This window comes from Rhinolophus sinicus, linkage group LG10 (assembly GCF_036562045.2).
Source record: "Rhinolophus sinicus isolate RSC01 linkage group LG10, ASM3656204v1, whole genome shotgun sequence".
Taxonomy (NCBI): Eukaryota; Metazoa; Chordata; class Mammalia; order Chiroptera; family Rhinolophidae; genus Rhinolophus; species Rhinolophus sinicus.
Window position 1 is genome coordinate 12,590,941 of NC_133759.1, and position 19,810 is coordinate 12,610,750.

The 19,810-nt window shown below is 43.0% G+C and overlaps 1 protein-coding gene across 4 annotated transcripts in view; it reads right to left on the reverse strand.

Moving 5' to 3' along the window:
• The window catches only part of MYRIP (myosin VIIA and Rab interacting protein), a 224,722-nt gene that overhangs the window by 172,676 nt on the left and 32,236 nt on the right, over nucleotides 1–19,810 (reverse strand). For all 4 annotated transcript variants that reach the window (XM_019727577.2, XM_019727578.2, XM_019727576.2 and 1 more), the window contains exon 2: nucleotides 15,716–15,859. In XM_019727577.2, the coding sequence (XP_019583136.2) occupies nucleotides 15,716–15,825 (110 nt within the window). In that variant the 5' untranslated portion in view covers nucleotides 15,826–15,859. The remainder of the gene's footprint in view (nucleotides 1–15,715; nucleotides 15,860–19,810) is intronic.

Here is a 19,810-nt window from a genome sequence, read left to right on the forward strand (position 1 = left end):
TGTATCCTTCCATTGTCCTGCACCTTATTTTTTATGTAACGTAGCTTGGAGATCTTTGTATATCAGTAGAGAGTGTCTCCTCTTTCTTTTTCAAAACAACATAGCATTCCAAGGTCCAGATAGACCATAGTAGTATTTTCCCAATAACTTATTAGTGTATATTTTAAACAATGTTACAGTTATAACCTCAACCATATGTCATTTCAAATGAGTGAAGTACATCTGTAGGATAATTCTTAGAGATGACTGTCAACTTACGGTTGTTGGCATCAATTCAACACCAACAGGAATCCTCAATTTGGGGTGTGGTGAAGAAGGAAACTTGACTCAGTGCAAACAGCTCAATTATGATACAGTATGGCTGTGAGAACACATGACTATGGCTGTGAGAACAACATGACTATGTAACACCTCAACAGTGTTACAACTCAATTACGAAGCAGCATGGCTGCAAGGCGGCCCTGGGGCCAGGCACCTCTCTGCTAGACAGCTCTCTGTTCTGCTCTGTATCAGTCTGCTCTGCCCTGCCCTGCTCTGCCGGCTCGTCTCCACTCTGATCTGGCAAGATGCCTTTGGTGTTTCATTTTCAGTGTTTCAGCTCCAGCCAAGGAAATGCAATCTTCAGTTTTTGGTGGAAAGAGAATGTGCACTCCCTGAGCCAGAGCGGGGCTGACTTATATAGACAAAAGTCCTTGCCCCTGGTCCTTGAGTGATCTGTCCTCATGCAAATGAGGACTCCAAATCCTCACAGTTTGATTGGTCCAAAAAGCACTGTCCTGATTGGCAAGAATAGAGCTGCTCTGATTGGTTGATGAAGATGCCAATGGGACTATAGCGGCACAGTTCCGACTGGACAGGGAAAGCCTCAGTCCCATTGGTTGAAATACTATTCCACGAACTCCTTTATAAAGGCTGGCTCAGATGTCAGAAACATAGTGCGGGCAGGCAGTTCAGAGCAGGAGGCAAGCAGCTTAGTACAGGCTTCTCCCTGAAGTGTGGTTTGCATGAGAGGCCCCTGTTTAGAAGTGCCTGCTAGGCTCTACTTTTAAATTTCAGCCTATTTAGCTACCAGGAGGCCTTCTTTGTGGGTATCTTGTTTATCGGGGTCCACATGATAAAATCACTAGGGAATAGGCTACACACATTCATAATTTTGATAGTGATAACCACATTGCTTTCCATAATGGAAATAATTTATACTCCCACCCAGTAATGTATGAACCTAGCATTATTTTTAATAATTCCAAAGCACACTACAAGGTACTTGCAAATACCTTTCCCCAATTTCTTTACTGTTTGGTTTTGCGGGGGTTGTTTGAGATAGGAATGTGAATAGTTAGGTGGGCCCTGCTTTATGACCTAACTAATCCTGGTTCCTCTCTCTTTTCCCTAAAACTCATGAATATCACAAAACACCCACTATTGCTATAAAGCTTCACAAATTTAGAACATACTGCAACAATCAGGGTCTAGAGTCCATCATATTTGAGTGTCTCTACAAAGCACATCTAAATGCTAAACTGTAACATAACAGCAGCAGACAGCTGCTCAACTCTTGGTCCTATGAATCAATGTCTAACGAGAATTGATTAAACAGGCTCCAAGGGTCTTATCTTATGGCTAATAAAAGAAATCCCATCCGGCACTTTCTTACACTGCTAGATATTAAACAAGGCTTGTGATGATTAAATACCAGAAAAGTTAATTAAGAGGTAATTCCAGGGGAATATGCTGATCTCGTAGGGCAGTGGTCTTCTACTGGATAACCTCACGCAAGAAGAGCAGTTATCAAACTCCAAGCACTAGGCAGAGGCCCCACAGCATGCAGAGTTATGCTGCCCCAAGCCCACCTTGGGTCGGTTCTCATTAACTGAGAACTGTCTCCCAATGCAGAAGGGTCTCTCAGTTCTACTTCAAACCTAAGGACCAGCTCTAAAAACAGGAACTCTGCCTGGCAAAAAGAAGGACATGAAACAATGGTGAGGTATTTGCCATTTGTGTTTCCTCAATGGATGGGGGCCACCATAAAATTTTCATGAAATTAAACTGAAGGGTAGGGTTTACAAAAATGTAGAACAAACGAGAATGTTGTCATAAATTATGGTTGGCCATCAAAGCAATTATGCCCCAAAGTTGAATGAGCTATAGCTCGTCCAAATCAAAAAGAGAACGTTTCTAGAGACTAAGATCACTTAATATCCCTAAACATGGTCTCAGTCATTGGTGCCCTAGGTGAGTCTACAGAACACAAGACTCAAGGTTATCAGAACTAAAAGTGTGCTCATATGAGCATTTCATCAGCATGTTCACAGCTGGAAAGCTGTTCTAGAGCAAACAAGTATCGCATTTAACTTTTTAAAAAACCATTTATTGTTGTTGATTAAATTAATATGTCTAAAATACAAGGGAAATTGGCTAATTCCTATTTCTGTAAAATCCACAAATGTGAAAAGTCAGGCCTAAATGGTTACTTCTAATTCCTAGGAAATAGGTAAAACACAAGGGTTTCAGCAAGATACATATAACAAAATTTTTATTCTAGCACAAACTCTCAAGAGCTTATTGTTTCTGGTTCCTGGTGGTACTTTCTGCCTTCTGTGCCTGACACACAATGAGATCAGAAACAACTCCAGTGGCAGGGCTCTCCTGTGTGATTCTGACCTGCGCTTAACACACGTTTCCTATTCTGAATGCATGGCGGGCGTACTAAAGTCCACAGGGCTGCTCACATCCTTACGTGTTACGTGGAACTCAGCTCTATTTGCTTAATTGATGATAAACAGAGCCCTTGCCAAACAGCACTTGCCACACAGAACTCGACACGGGGTGTGTTCACCTGGATGCTCTCCACAAGTTTCAGGAGGAGCAAACATCAAATATTCCACCAGCGAGGAAACACTGAGTGGGTCGCTGGCGTGACCCTCTGGAAACCAACTCAGTGGTATGTCTCTGTGGCCTGGAAAAGTTTTATTTCACACATTTAAGCCAGTCATCCTATTTTTCAGAATGAATTTTAAGGATAAAAGACTGGCGAAGATGACAAAATTTCATGATATACAAAGATGTTCATTGCAGCATTCTTTATATTATAAACATCATAAGCAACCAAATAGCCAATAATCAAGGAATGGTTCAACAGGTTAAGATACATTCACATGACATCATGTGATGCAATGGGATATGATTTATGATATGACATGATATTATAATACAACATAATATAGCCATATTTAATGACATAGGACACTGCTTAAAATAATATTAAACTATGTAGAATGACAATTTGCTTTTCAAAAATCTGTCTACTGTATGTACACACACGCACACACTTTTTAAAAAGACTACATTTCTCCCATAATGGCACTTCTCACATTAAACTGCCAAAGTACTTACTTGTTTTGCTTTCCACTCCCTCTGCTGCCTCTTGTATATATTCCCCTGCACGCGCGCGTGCACACACACAGTGACTCCTGCCCAGATAGGAAGTTATGTGGGGGCAGTGTTTTGTCCATCCTTCTCACAAACTTTTCCCCAGAGTACAGCGATACATACCATGCAGCTCAATAAATACCGTTAATGGTAGTAACTGGTAATAAAGGCTGAATATCTAGAAGGGAACTCACCTCTGTTTTTACAGTGCTTATTTCTAAGGTGCGTAATTACGTATAATTTTTATTCTCTTTAAACTTCTATGTCCTTTTCATAGTTTTCTATATTGCCACATGTTTATAACCAGAAAGAATTTTTTAAAGAAATGAAATAATACCTGTTTGCATTTTTATTCCATTGTTCAGTTCCATAAGCATTTAAGTGTACACGGTGAATCATGTCTCACCATCCATCCAAGTAGAGTGGGACATTTGAGCACAGAGGAAATCATGTGCCATTAAAAAAATAAAATGATTAATTTCCTATCTGTCAAGACAAGTAAAGACACGGGGGCTAATAATCCATAAATCTGATAGAAAATAAAACACAGCACTGAAAAGAAAACAAAGCCAAAAGCATGTTCTCATTGTTTAGCAAAAGGTCTACTACAACACTCAAAACTCTTTACTATGTTATCTACTCAAAAACAAAAAGAGCTGTGGTTTGAAAAATATAATTCAATAACCCTTTAGAAAACAGAGGACAGCAATATGTTTCTACAATACTCACTGCCTTTTCCTTCTCAGTATCCTTACCCACCTGACAAAGGGGACTTGCAAATTTCAAATGTTACCTAAGACCCTGAGACTTTTTTTAACAATAGCATATGTTCATCATAAAAAATTCTGCAAATACAATAAAGTATACTTTATGCTTTATACTCCATAATACCATTACCAAAGAATAACCAATGACATTATTCTGTGTATTAGCATGAAGATTTACGTACATACGATTCAACTGAGTTAAAATATACATGCATATAAAATATGTACTTTAACATATTTATTTATTGGCTTTTAATACCTATTACTATATTCATTTTACTTCCCAGTTTTTTAGCACTCCTACCTGTCTTACAAAGAGGGGCACTAATAAAAATTAGGAAAAATAGACTGACACGTAACATCTACATATATATGTGTGCACAGAGTGTGTGTGTGTGTGTGTGTGTGTGTGTACACATATACATACCCATTAATAAATATATACTATACGCACAGAGATTACAGTCTCCATAATTCTATTTCCAGATTAATGTAGACATATTCCCTCACTGGAACATGGGCTGTGAACTGTTGTTCATTTCATTGTATTATCCTGCCATCAGTCATTACATTATGGTTCTGTGATTTTTAAATATAATAAATTCCACACCTTCAAAATGATTACAATTCTAAATTATTTTTCCCAAATATAGGCAGCAGAAACACGGATACACTGTATCATTCTAATTGTTCAAAAATAGGCAAAATCGATCCCGCCACTAGAAGTCCAGGCTGGCCTTGTCCTTGAGGGGTAGTGACAAGGAGTGGGCACGGAGTGGCTTCTGGAAGCTGGTCATGTCCTGCTTCTTGGTCCAGATTCTGGTTACACAGGTGTGTTCAGTTTCCAGGCTGGTGCCACGCTTCCCTGTTTCTCCTGGGCATGGAGACCACACTGGAGCTACAGCCAGTGGGCAGTTGCTTCTCCAGACCCTCATCCTTCATTCTCTCTCCTTCTCATTTGAATCCGACTCTCCCCCTTTACAATTCTACCTGTGATTTGATTCACTACAGTCCTAAATTATCCCTCTCCCTCCCCCAAAGCTCCTATCTATCATATATGTAAAACGAGGTTAATTCTCCCCCTGGTTATAATTCAGGGAAACGAAAAGCTCTCTTAGAAGCACCAAACAAAACACGCTATTGTTACGAAACTTCCAGTCAGCAGTCACCATCATTTAGCAGTTAGCCTATTATAAGTTGTTTTCCTTTTTTTAATTAAATCGTATCGTGCAGACCTCCCGTCATTTTGCAGCTCTTACTTGACTCCCTTTCATTGGCTTCCTTTTAATTTGGGTTCATGCACGAAGGCCAGACCCAAAAAGGCCACATTGATGCTGTTGGACAAACTCCAACTCCTCTGGCTGGTGACAGGCCTGGAATATACAAGCACCAGGTGGCCCACATCACAGAGGCTGGTTTGACTTGAGGCTAAAGAGCAGGACTGTGTCTGAGCCCCAATCCAGAGCCTTCACCCCAGCCTGAGATGCTGTCCAGGGATCCCTGGCACAGCGAAAACATCTAGGAATGGTTTTTCCTTCTTAAAAATGGGGAGACAGAGGGCATGAGCAAAATGTACCGGGTCTCTGCCTCAGATACCGCGGTGAAGATAAAATGTCAAAGACCCTGACGTATAAGAAAAGGAGATAATTTTTCCACAAGAATCACATACCAGTCCTAAGGAACACCCTTGCTGTCGTCCTGTCAAGCAAGCATCTGGCCCCGAGGATGCTGAAGGCTGTTCTGTCTGTCTTTGGAAGATGAACAACACCCCAGAGTCAGCCTGTTGCTCCTAGGGAAGCAGCCAGGTTCGTGCACCTAATTTTAAATACCAGGGTTGACAGAGGACTCCTCAGCATGGGTGCAGCACGCAGCCATGGGCCATCGTGCCAAGCAGCGATCTGATAAATAAAAGGCAGGAACAAGGACAGGTCTGCTGTGCAATGACCTTTCCAAACTATCTGTTGATCCCTCCAGCTACACTGTCCATGCTTAATGGTGAAGGCCAAGAAAGGAGCTGCACGGTTTGACAGAAGGAACTGCAAGACTCTCGATTCTCTTTTACTGTTCACTCTTTGGCCCTGTGCAAGGCACATGCAAAATGCTAACGCCGCCACCGCAGACAGCTCATTTCTAACATGGGAATAAAAACATCCTGCCTGTGGGAAGGCAAGCGGCAGACCACCCACGATCTCTTGAAAGTCCTTCCAGGTCTACAATATAAGGTTCAATGGCTGGAAGCACAAAATGATTCACCTAGACTGGAGAATGGTGGTCAAGTGTATAGGTTTGCTGGGGCAGGCGGATCTGAGCTTGAACCTCAGCTTAGCCACTGTGGAGCTGGGTGACTTTCATAGTCTTTTTACATTTGTCTGAGATACAGCATCTGGGGTTGTCAGTTGTGCTCAGTGGAAGGAACAGGGAGAAGTCCCTCTGTTCCAGAAGTGAGCCAACTGTTGGCATTTTTACAACATACCTGGAGTTGGGTTGTAATATCCAACATGAATATGTATGAATTTTATAACAAAGGATGCAAATTTTATTTCTCAATTTTCAAAATTCAACCCTTCCAAAAAACAAATTTATTTTAAATAATGATTATTTGCAGGTAAGCAATACAGTTGACTTTAAATATTCCCTTGAAAGTAGGTGGGGCTAGAGACTGTACATCTCCTGATATTTAACTGAATACTCACTGCACCGGAAAACAAAAACTACACAAGAGATGTGCTGTCATGATGGAGGAAACAGGGCGAGACCCCCAACGCTCACCAGCTGTGTTGCTTCGTGTAACATGTTTAACTCCTGAGGGCTTAGATTCTGTGTTTATAAAATGAGCAGGTTATGCTTAGATTCAGGACTGATTTTCCAGTTCCACTGTAGCTCTAAACTTCCATCATTTATTCTGGAATATTCTCTCTCTACCTCAGAGGGGAAACTAAGGTTTGATAATGCTAGCTCTAGGGGCATCCTTCCCAAGGTTAAAGGGGAAGCATGAAGGTTGAGGAAAGCTTTTCCAGCTGGAGGCATCCTTCGCCTTCCTCAATAATGGCAACAGTTGACCAGAATCACGTCTGGTCGGAGATTTTTGACGCCCATCAGCGGAACTGTGGCCTTCAGTGTCATCCTAGAGCAGAGTGCCTTCAGAGAGAAGGGTCTAGTTGACAGAGACGGCCCATGGGATTCATGAAGAAACAGTCCAGGCAGGAGGCTCTGCCTAACTATGGGTCTGGATATGCAAGACTTGATATGAAGGTGGAACCGCCTTCAAGGCAGACTCGCAGCGGCTGCATCTTAGGCCAGCTCATCCTGCTGGGGTGCCCACATGGGTTCAGAGCTTCCACTTCATATGTTAACACTTCCCTGTTATAGTTAAGCTGTCAAAAGCAGAAAGTGTGATTTTTCTCAGAAATTCACTCTTCATCTGCCCACTGACCCATCCTCCACTTCATATAGAAATACTTTGTTTCTACAATCAGAAAGAAAAGCCACTGAACAGTCCCTATAGAAGGCATGCAGGGGAAGAGGAAAATGCATAGAACCACCTCTGTAAATAAAAGGCATCCTAGTCTCCTCCTCCAAGAGAAAAAGCCATGCTGGCAGCTGCTGCAGCAGGTCAGCACACAGGGACATAGGAAATGAAGAAAGACATCGAAGGTCTAAATAATTATGCATCAGTTACAAAACAAACACTGGCATCTCTTTCTGCCTGTAGAGAATCATCTAATAACAAAGAAAGGGAAAGTACCTTGCTGCAGGAAAAGCCAATCCATAGAGCTACTTGAATTGACAGAACAGACATGCACGTGTAAAGGTAACTCTAATTGTTTAATTCGCGGGTCCATACACTAACAGCTCTTGCCCTGAGTTCCTATGGGTCCTGACTATGTCCCAGGGGCTGCCCACAGAGCTTGCTAAGTCTTCACTTGTTTAACCCTCACGACACGCCAGTCAGGTACCCCATCAGCTTCACTGTATGTGTACAGTGGGGAAAGCAGAGGCACAGACGGAGGAAGGGACATGCCCAAGGTCACACATCAGGTGAGGATTGTCTGGCTACAAACCAGCATCAACAAACTTCTTAGTTCTGATGTTCTCAGCAAGACAAACAGTGCAACTGAGTGTCTGGCTTTAAATACCACACCCATGCCTTTGCTCTGAGGTTCATGTAAAATGAATAAATGCAAGAAGGAAGGAGGATCAAAAATACAGTCAACAATGAATTTTACTGTCTCTCTTTCCCTCTCTCCCTCCCTCCCCCCTCCCCCTACACACCTCTAAGCACTATAGACAGTGTAGGCTGCTGTGCACGGACTTCAGGACCACACAAAGCTGTTTATACTCCCACCGCCATAGAAGCTTCTAGGATCTGGGTCTGGACTGACCCCCTTGTGCTAGGGGAGCCAACCCAGGAGGGGAAGAAGCAAAAGGCAGGACGGGAAGCGGAGTGGCAGAAGGAAGTCCAGGGCCTAGGGAAATGCAGGACCCTGGCACCTGCCACCTCCTCTCGGGGCTCAGAGATGCAGCACAGGGAGGGAGACAAGCCACAGACATCGGGTGGTCTGACCTGGGCCCTGGCCTGTGCCTTGGTTCAGGGCAGGGTGGGGATCTGGCACGAGCACTCAGGTAGGCTTCAGCAATGGCAAGGAGGGCCGTGGGGTAGGGGGTCCTGTAGATAGGATTTGCAGAGCCACACAAAACCATGTCCATTCATCCAGAAGCCAGGAGCAGCCTGGGGATGTGAGGAAGCCCAGGCTCCAGGCACATTCCTGGCACAGAATGAGACAAAGGCATAGCCAGACACCTTCCCCCAGACGGGTAACAGGCCCTGGTGGCCGGCTGTGAGCTGTTCAGCCTGGAAGACGGAAAAGGCAAGCTAAGCATTATAAGGTGGGGGGTGACTAGGGATAACTGGCACAGCTCCAGGAATTGACCACACACAACCATATTTGGAGGACTCGGGCAGAGGACAAGCAAAGACATCATTCCAGTGCTAATTCTAGAGGTGGAAGGTGCCAAAGACCCTGCCAACCTACTAGGCGGGTCATCACATGCAGAAACCCCAAATCCAGCTAGACATGCAGGAACTAGGCACACCAGTTCTGGTCTGAGGCATGGGGTTCAGAATCGGCCAGGGAAGGGGGCTTGAGTTCTGGGCTCACGCAGGTTAACAGCTGATACAGAATGGGTGAGTCCGGCCAGCAGTGGCAGATGAACTGCAGAGGGCTGGGACTCAGGGCAACCTGGGGCCCAGCTGGAGCAAGACTCTCCCATTAGGGAGATCATTGTGACTCATCCCAAGAATCAAAGAGGCTGTTAATGAATTTCCATACAAAGGTATCAGCTTAGAGACAGGACCAGGAGAGGGGCCTGTTGGCTTCTGGCCATCAAGGCAGGAGCCTGTTTCCAGAAACTGAGTAAGGTCATGGGGACAAGGAAGGTGTCACGCCCACAGACAGCACAGGGCCAGGAAGACGGTGGAACTCTGATTGCCATGCTGTCCCTCTGAGCTCTGTGTTTCAGGTCACTTCCGACTAAATGATTGTGGACGTGCCTGAATTATTGTGGTTGAAGAAAGCTGCCCTTACAATGGCTGGAGAAACTTTCCTCTTTATTTCCTTTCAAGTTCTGAGTTCTGTGCACACTTCATGCCAAAGAAATAAATGCTTTTTGCAGCCAGAGGTCGGAGAAACGAAGGTCAGGCCAAGAATTAGTGCCACAAAAGCTTTATCAGAGCCCAGCAGAATTGAACCTCTGACATTTGCAATGGAAAAGTAAATAAAATCAGGAACAAAGAACCACGAAAGTAACCTAGTAGAACATTGGTATTGAAGAAGATGGAACTATAAGGAGAATGTATCCAGAACTCAGAATCTGCAAATTAGTAACTATGCATCTTTGAAAAGCTACCAATTTAAAAGTGAAGGAGGGCATTTGTGTGGCCCCTCTTTATATCATAAGCACATCTGCACATCAAACTCTGTTGGCCATTCATAAAGGCAGACCCCCACAGGAAAATATGTGATCACTTCCAATTCTATGGTGCCAGAGATATTACACAAATGATGAAAATGAGGTCATTCTAAAGTCACGTACTATTTCAAAGGCTATGACAACCATTAACTGGATCAACCATTAACTTCAAAGAAACATGAAAGGGGTGAGTCTGTCCTGAGATGCACCAACTTTCCCTGGTGCGTAGACACAAACGCAGTGTGCTTTCCTTTTGAACTGTATGTGAAAGCCAGTATCAGGGCATTATTCTGAGACCAGTCACATGATGAGATGACAATATTTAATAGCAATGGCCAATATGCAATTAGGAAGCGAAGACTTTAGCTGGATCCTTCAGATAACTAAAAACCTCACACAGAAAAGGACTAGCCCCAAACAAAATTGAAGAAGAAAGCTTACTTTTTGGCCCTACTAATTCCAAAGAGCTTACCCTAGCATTCCAAAACAGTGCTGTCCGTTAAAAATATACATACATATCAAGTTTTCTAGTCGTCACATTTTTTAAAAGAAATAGGTGAAATTAGTATTATTCATTTTATTTAAATGTAATCTTAGATTCATTTCAATGTGTTCTCAACATGAAAATTATTCATAAGATATTGCCCATTCTTTTTCATACTAGAGCTTTGAAATCCAGAGTGTATTTACACTGAGACTATATCTCAGTGTGGACAAGCCATATCTGAAGTGCTCAGGGACACAATGTGGCAAATGACAATCGTCATGTCCCAACCCACCCCTTCCCACATCCCGACGCAAGCCCTGCTAATTCCCCACCCCTGCACATACCCCAAGTTTCAGCAGATGCAGGTACCCGATTTTCCAGACTGGCCCTCATTTCACCCACTGTCACATGGCACCTGGGTGCCCCGTTTTCAGTACCGGGGTCAGTGTGCTGTCCTGGTGACTGGCCCCAGCTATGGAGTGACACAGCCTGGGTTTAAATATACCTCTCACTACGTGCAACCAGCGCAAGTTATTACCATCTTTTGAGAGCCTTAGTTTCCCCATTTTGGAAACAGATAAGAACAGTGTTTTTCCCAGAGTTGCTGGGAATGTGAGGAGGTGATATACCTGGAACACCACACTATTCCACACGATTGGCGAGGTGGAAGCAGGAACTCGCGGCAAAGCAGGCTCTCCCTCCCCTGCCCCACTGGCGGTCCTGCTCTGGGGCTGAGGAGACAGGTCCTGTCTTCCATCCCTATTCCTGTGCCCAGGACGCTCCCTGCTGCCCAGAACTTTGTATCAGTCCCCTTCAGACAACCCCGTCTGTCTCCAAGGATCAGATCACATTCACTTCCTTCTCCTGTAGGAAATCTTTCCCTTTTCCTCCTCCCACCTCCGGACGAAGTATTCCCACGGTCTGCCTTACTGGTTTTATTTCTCACTCTCTGTTGCATCCGAATCATTCATCTCAGACTTAGCTCACCTTCTGGGCTCTTCCTGATGGGTTAAGGTCCTTATTACAGGGGTGAACCTCCCCCTCTCTCCACTATCATTTCACTCCCCACCCTTCCATTTGCCCACGAGGCTCCTGACATTCAATCTATGATTTCAAAGCAAAGGAGTCGATATCCAACAGCTTTGATTTCATAGATTCAACCTTTTCATTATTACTATATAATACTAATAGTAAATAAAAAAGGAGATTTTTAAAAAACACTTGTGAGGTCCCCTCTAGCTTTGCGATTGCTACTCAGTACCTTACACGCCTCCCCACTTCAGAGGGCCCACACCCACCCTCCACAAGTGTCTGGGCTCTCTCGCCCGGTGTCTCCCAGTTCTGACTCCTACGTGGCCGTCCCCATCTCACAGTGACTCTCAAACAGTCATGTCACACCTTCCACTCCCCCACCAAAGGCACTGATCTGGGCTCTGTTATTTCAGGAACTTGACCTTCCAGTGCAGAAGGCCGATTTCCTGCCTTGCAGCATCTCCCCTCTGAGACAGCAGACGTATTAACTGGGCAAGTAGGTTAATGTCACAGGGCTGGTGTGCCATCACAAGAGCCACAGGGGACCAGTGAGGAGAGGCTGGGCAGATGCACTCTGTGTGTACACAGTCATTTCTTAAACCCTAGGGCATATTTATTCCCACTGAGTCAAGACAAGACGATCCACCTTCCAGCTACCAAGAAGGATATAACCAGGAGTATTTGATCAAGGTAACTGTCCACACAAAGAACACTGAGAACAAAAGCATTTCACTTTTTAAAAAACAAACTCCTTGAAAAACTAAGTTCTTGTAATACAATTTTAATTTGTTTAAAAGGAAATGAATTTTGAATGAAGAAAGGTCACTAAGTCATTTTATTAAAAGCACTGTGCTGTTCCTACTTTAAAAAAATGGTGACTTACTTTCAAAGGAGTTTCCGTATAATAGACTAGAAACACAAATTATTCAAATGATTTCTAGCTTTGAGAGAGGCTCTGCTTCCTTGCAGTGGTTCTTCCACACCCCCTGGCAGGTCTTATTTATTTCCTTACAACATTTGAACTTGACTCTTGGGGGATGAAAGATTGACCCCTCCACCCCCCAAGTGGCAAAGAAGGTGTAGGCCATGCAAATGAGTAATTGAAATCACTAGGGCAACAGACACAGGTCTGCAAGTATATACATCTAGTTCCCTTCCTTAACAGTGAGAGGAGTTCACAGGCTACAGCCTAGGAGGTGGCAGCTGAGCCCCTCAGGAAAACACCAGGCAGGAAGTGCTCTGCCACTCGCCCTCCCATCCTCTCCCTCCCTTCCCTCCCCTGGCCCTGGCCTAGCGGGGGCCCAGCAGTCCTTGGCAGGCCTAAGCCCACTGTCAGTTCAACAAACGCTGACAATTCATGGTCAGCTGCAGTTACAGGAAACAGTTCCATCAGTTCCAACCCCCACAGACCAAGTCCATTAGAACATCAGCACGTCTTTGGAAGTTATCCAGATGCTAACTAGCTTCTTGCAGCACATACTAAATGAGAAATTTTAAAGGCTGTGACTCTCATAAATGTCTTCACGATTCAATTTGAACACCAGAGTACCGTGCAATTAACAGTCATTTTTAAAACCCCTTTGTGAACGTGCCTGACAATAAAAACTCATAAGGTATAAACTACGATTCTAGGGTAAGTCTGGAGATCTTGCCACAGGTGTCATCTACTACGTGAGGGGCCAGAGGGCAGAAGACCGGGAGCCCCAGCACAGCAACCTCAGGTCCAGGCCAGACTCTACCGCTAACGGCCTGTGCACCCTCCGAGCCTGCGTCTGTAGCTGCAAAGTCAAGGGTGGAGGCATAATGAATACTCAGGTCCCTTCTAGCTCTCACAAACCATGTTAGTCAAAGTAATACTAGGCTAAGTTGCTGTAACACGTAAACCCAAAGCCTCAGTGACTTAACCCAACAAAGCTTTATTTCCTTCTCACATGAAGTCCCTTGAAACTCTCCTCCATCCAGTGTCTTAGGGGTCAGGCTCCCACTGTCTAGTAATACCTGTCTCAACACAGCCCTCCAAGGTCCCCACAGCAGGACTGTCACCTGGATTCCTGAAATAGCCCCCTCACTTGATGCTCCGCTACCTTTTGCCTTTCTATAATTACTTCCCCACAGAGCAGCCTGAGTGATTCCATAAAACAGATGTCAGATCCTGTCAGTCCTGTATTTAAAAAGTCTCAACTTTAATTTCCTAGTAGCCTTTAATTTTCTAGTAGCCATACTAAAGAAAGTAAAAGGAAACGGGAAACATTAATTTTAATGTTTTTCTTTAACCTCCTATATCCAAAATATTGACACTTCAAAATGCAATCAATATAAAAATTATGAATGAGCTATTTTATATTTCTTGTACTAAATTTTTGAAATCTGGTGTGTAGGTTACACTTACAGGGCAGCTCAGGTCAGACTCAGCACAGAACAAGCGTTTCAGTAGCCACACCTGGCTGGTGGCAGGTGGCGATGGCATTGGTCTGCCAGCTATGGAATATAAACTCCGTGGGGCAAAGACTTGTCTTGCTCACTGTTACACACCCATCAGCTAGAACAGCACCTGGCACATGGTTTTTAAATCAACTAATTATTTAACTAACAGATTTCTTGCGTTCCATCTAACAAGCACATACTGAATATATACAATATGGGAGGGGGAATAAAAACATGGTGGAAATAAAGATGATTACACAAGGGTGCTTACAATCTAGTAAAAGAGATAATATTGCAAAGAAATGGAAAGTCTGAGGTATCCCCTAGGGCAGGGATGTCAAAACTTTTTTCAACGTTTTTCACCAAGGGCCATATGCGGTAAAATACACAAACAGCCGGCCACTCACTCAAGGTGAAGTACGCATTGCCTCACCTGGTTTATTTAAGTAAACTAAATATACTTTTGGAATTTGCTGCGGGCCAATTAACAATGGATTGCGAGCTGCAGTTGGCCCGCGGGCCGCAGTTTGGACACCCCTGCCCTAGGGCAAAGCAAAACAACCTATATCAATTTTAACAGAGTAGGAAAAGGCAGAATTAGAGCTGAGATGTGGCTCAACCCTGGTGTTGGCAGGTTATTTGGGGGAGTGATGGCAGAGAGTGGAGGCGAGAGGATCATAAAAAAGATTCCCACAACGACGGGATGAAAAGCGAGGAAAGGTGGACTGAGCTAAGGTCAGGGAGAGATGGTCAGGAGGCAGAAGCCACAGGGCCCAGCAGGACTTAGAAAGACTGAGATTTTGAGCTTAGTGGTTAAAGAAGACGGTGCCATGATAAACCTATGGAATTCCGAGGGAGAACAGATTTATGGATGAGGGAGCTGAGGATGACTTGCCATCTGGTTCTAACACACTAGGCCCAACACGTGACCTCATTTCCATCATTCTGACTTCTTTACTCTGCCCAACTGAGCAGCGGGAGTATTTCCAAGAACATTCCACAAGGAAATATCAACTGCAGAGGAGTCAAAAGACCCTCCCTCTCTGGCCTCCACTTTCCTCCTCTATAAAATAACGAGAGTGGTGCTGGGCCAGGTGATTCCATCCCAACCTGATGGTTACTTTTGGACCAGGTCTTCAGAGCTCTTTTCCTGTACTATGGTAGCTGAGAGTTCGAACAGAGGATTGTATAGGTCTGAGTCTAAGTCTCCTAGAAATTGTTCATATAACACTTTGGTTATTCTTCAAAAGTACCTGCCAACAGGAAAACTAAAACCAGGAGCAAGCTCAAACCCACCACTGTCGTCACCAACTCCTCTTATTCTCCAGAGAATAATGGACAGGTGAGCAGCCCAAACAAAACCATGATTGGGAGTGTGAGCAGCCCCGTTTCTTAACTGACTTGGTGATGCCCAGCAGCGATGCCAGCAAGCCTTTCTGCAAAGGGAAGGGCACTCTTCTTATAAACATAAGTGTGTATTTACATGACAGAAAGACTCCCGAACTCAGGGCGAGAAGCACGGAACATTCTCGGGAAAGCTGTTTCACTTGTCCTCAGACGGTATGCATGGGTCACTGTACCCAGGAAGGCCACGGAAGCACCTTACCTTAGTCGTTCTTCCTCTTTTTTTCGAAGATTGAAGTCTCGCTGAACCACCTGGAGAACATGCTGTGTTTCATCATCGGTCAGACCGGACAGGTCCAGCTTCCTCCCCATGATTTAATACCAAATACTGACGATGACACACGACCTGAGAAATCAAGGAGAGACCACAAATTAAGGGCAAGATCAAAACTATATGGTGGTTGCCAGAGGGTAAGGGGGGTGGGGGGTGGGAGATGAGGGTAAGGGAGATCGAATATATGGTGATGGAAGGAGAACTGACTCTGGGTGATGAACACACAATGGGATTTATAGATGATGTAATACAGAATTGTACACCTGAAATCTATGTAACTTTACTAACAATTGTCACCTCAATAAATTTAATATAAAAAAATAATTAAAAAAACAAAAAAAAACTATCCATGAATAAAACCAATCAATTTTGTTATTAAACCAAATTAAATACACTGTATACGGTACTATCTTGCTCTGCTGTCAGATTCAGCAAACATTTACAGAGGACTTCAGCAAGGCCGCAGAGAAAAAGAAAAGGTAACTGGTCATCTGCCTGTTTCATTCATCCTAACTCTTAAATTAGAAATCAATCAATCTTTTCAATAGAATGAAGCATATACGAGGACATAGTGTCGATTTCCAAGAAACACCAAAAGACAATATCCAAAAATTCTAAATTTCTATGGTTTGAAGTTTTAAATTCTAAGTACTATATGTAATTGCAAAATAAAATTATAATACTTTTAAAAAAATTCTATATACATTATGTATCCTTTGAACTTTTCATCACATGACTATGAAATATAAACTAGATATGAATAAACTCTCTTCCGAGGAAGGAATAATATAGTAAAATGATCTTACTTAGCCATTTTCTTAGCAGTAGAAAAGATGGTATTTCAAAGAAAACCCTGCTAGCAGAGCATACCTAAAAATTATGGGAAATTGTATTTCTAAAAATAAATTTTAATGAATGGCTGCTCTCAGATGCAATCCAATAAATAATTCTAGACAATTATCCAGAACTGAAGGCCATCATAAACATAAATGCAGACATCCTCGGAAACACATTAGTGGACCCAATCCAGCAAGATTTCAAAAGGATTATTATGGACCATGACCAAGAGAGTTTTATCTAAATGATGCAATGTTGGTTCAGCATTCAAAAATCAATCAGTGTAATTCAGCACATTAACAAAATAAAATTCATATGATCATTTCAACAGATGCAGAAAAATCACTTGATAAAATTCAACACCCATTCATGAAAGAAACCCTCTGCATTTTAAAACTAGAAGGAAACTTCCTTGGTCATTTAAAGGTCATGTTCAAAAAAATAGAAACAACAAAAAACGTACAATTAACATAGTCCTCAATGACGAAAGACTGAATGCTTTCCCTTACCATCAGGAAAAAAGGTGAAAATGTCCACTCTCACTAACTCTACTCAGCACTGAACGCCTTCCTACAAGATATATTAATCAAGACAGAGTGGTATTGGCAATAGGTAGGTGTGTTGGTTTGCTAGGGCAGCTGTAACTGACTGCCTCAGACTAGGTGGCCTGAACAACAGAAACTGCGTTTCTCACAGTTCTGAAGGCTAGAAGTCTGAGATCAGGGAGTTGGCAGAATTAGTTTCTTCTGAGACCTCTCTCTTTTGCTCACAGATGGCTGTCTTTTCCCTGTGTCTTCATATGGTCTCTCTCTGTACATGTCTACGTCTACATTTCTTCTTCTTCTAAGGAAGGGTATCAGTCATGATGGAGTAGGGTCTACCCTAATAAGCTCATTTTAACTTAACTGCCTCTTTAAATATCCTATCTCCAAATACAGTCACCATCTGAGGTACTGAGGTTAGGACTTCAACCTCAGAATTTTGGGGTGACACATCTTAGCCCACAACATTCCACCTTTTGGCCCTTCAAATTTCACATCCGTCTCACATGCAAAATACAATACATTCACCCCATCCCAACAGCACAAAAGTTTTAACCTATTCCAGGATCAACTCTTAAGTCCAAAATCTCAATTAGGTATAGGTGAGACTTGAGCTATGACTCATTCTGAGGAAAATTCTTTTCCACCTGTGAACCTGTGAAACCAGAGAAGAAGTTACCTGCTTCCAAAACACAATAGGTGTAACAGCCATTAGATAGACATTTCCATTCTAGATGGGAGAAATTGGAAAGAAAGGGGTCTTGGTTCTCAAGCAAATCTGAAATAAGAGCAAATTCCATTGGATTTTAAGGCTCAAGAATAATCCTGTTTTAATTAAAAAAAAAAAAAGAAGAAGAAGAATCCTCTGGCTCCATGCTCTGTCCTCTGTGCCCACTGGGGGGTGGGGGGGGTAGGCCCCTGCCTTCTGAGCCCATGAGGATGGCTGTCCTACCACCTTGGCTCTGGGTACAACCACAACAGCTTGGCAAACTGTAACCCAGGAGGTGGCCCTGTCCTTTGTAACTGAGGAGAAGAATGCCCACCCCCCAGGCCATGGTGGCAATGGCAGCCCTGCGGGCCTCTCAATTGTCTTCAGAATAATTATTTCCTTTTCTTGAAAAGTAAGACAGATTCGCAGCCAGATGTCTCTACTGGCCCATCCTGTAGAATCTCAGAAGTCCAACAGCCTGTCTTCATTTCATCTTGTCTCTGTTTAGTCTAAGCTGGCAGTGTTTCGGCTTATGTAAGTTCTCAAAAACTTTGTTGCCTGCTTATGCAATTCACAGCGGGCCAAGCCATCAGACATGAGGGTCCTCTACCGGTCTTTCCTGGATAACCGAATCTCTATTGCTGGTTTCTGCTGAAATGGTTGATTGGATCCCTGAGTCACACTTGCAGTCTCTTCAGCGAGAGCACCCTTCATGATCTCTCCAGACAGGCTTTCTCATTTTTGCAATATGGATAAACTGAGGATTTTCCAAATCTTCACGTTCTGACTCCTTTTGCTTAACAATTCTTTCTTCAATTTATCTCTCTGCTCTCACATTTTACTGCAAGCAGCAAGGAGAAACCAGGCCATGTCTCAATACTCTGCTTAGAAATCTCCTCAGCTAAACACCCAATTTCATCGCTCGCAAGTTCTACCTTCCACAAAACACTAGAGCACAAGTCAGCCAAGTTCTTTGCCACTTTATAACAAGGGTCATCTTTCTTCCAGTTTCCAATAACACATTCCTCATTTCTGTCTGAGATCTCACCAGATGCAGCTTTCACATTCATATTTCTACCAACATTCTGTCAGTGATGATATATGTTTTCGCTAAGACAACAGACCCTTTCTCTACAGCTCTCCTCTTTTCTTACTGAGCCCTCATCATAATTACCCTGAACATTCATATTTTTACCAATAGTGCTTTCAAGGATATTTATGTTTTCCTAGCATGCACCTCAAAGCTCATCCAGCCTCTACCCATTATTCAGTTCCAAAGCCACTTCCACATTTTCGTATAGAAGAAAAAAAAAGGTAAATGCCCATATGAAAATAAGCTTCATTTCACTGGTAGTCACAGAATTGCAAATTAAAACCACATTTCACAGCCACAAAAACAGAAAGTTTTTATCAAGTGTTGACAGAAGGTGAGACAATCAATAGCAACTTTCGTATAGTGGGTATGAACTGGTGCAATCTCTTTGTAACACAACTAGGTGCCATTTTCAAAGTTGAAGATGCATGTACCTTACGAACTAGGCTTTCTGCCACACCTATCTGTATTCCTCACATATAATCTTGCAAATGTGCAACAATCAGGTTGAATCATATGAAATTTCTAAGTTTGTACCATTTTGACCTGTAAAAATTCCTGTCTTACATCGTTCAATCTAACTCAAGCATATTAATAGCAGTCACATTCAAAACAGCAAAAAATAAGTTAAAACAAAAATAAATAAAAACTGGAAATGACCCTAAACATCCATAAACAGGAGAAAGGATAAACAAATAGTGTGTATTTATTTCATACAATCGACTACTCTAACACAATAAAAAAGAAAATGAGGTAGGTATAGGTATAATCATGGATGAATTTTAAAAACACAATGTGAGGGGCAGCCGGATGGCTCAGTTGGTTAGAGCGCGAGCTCTGAA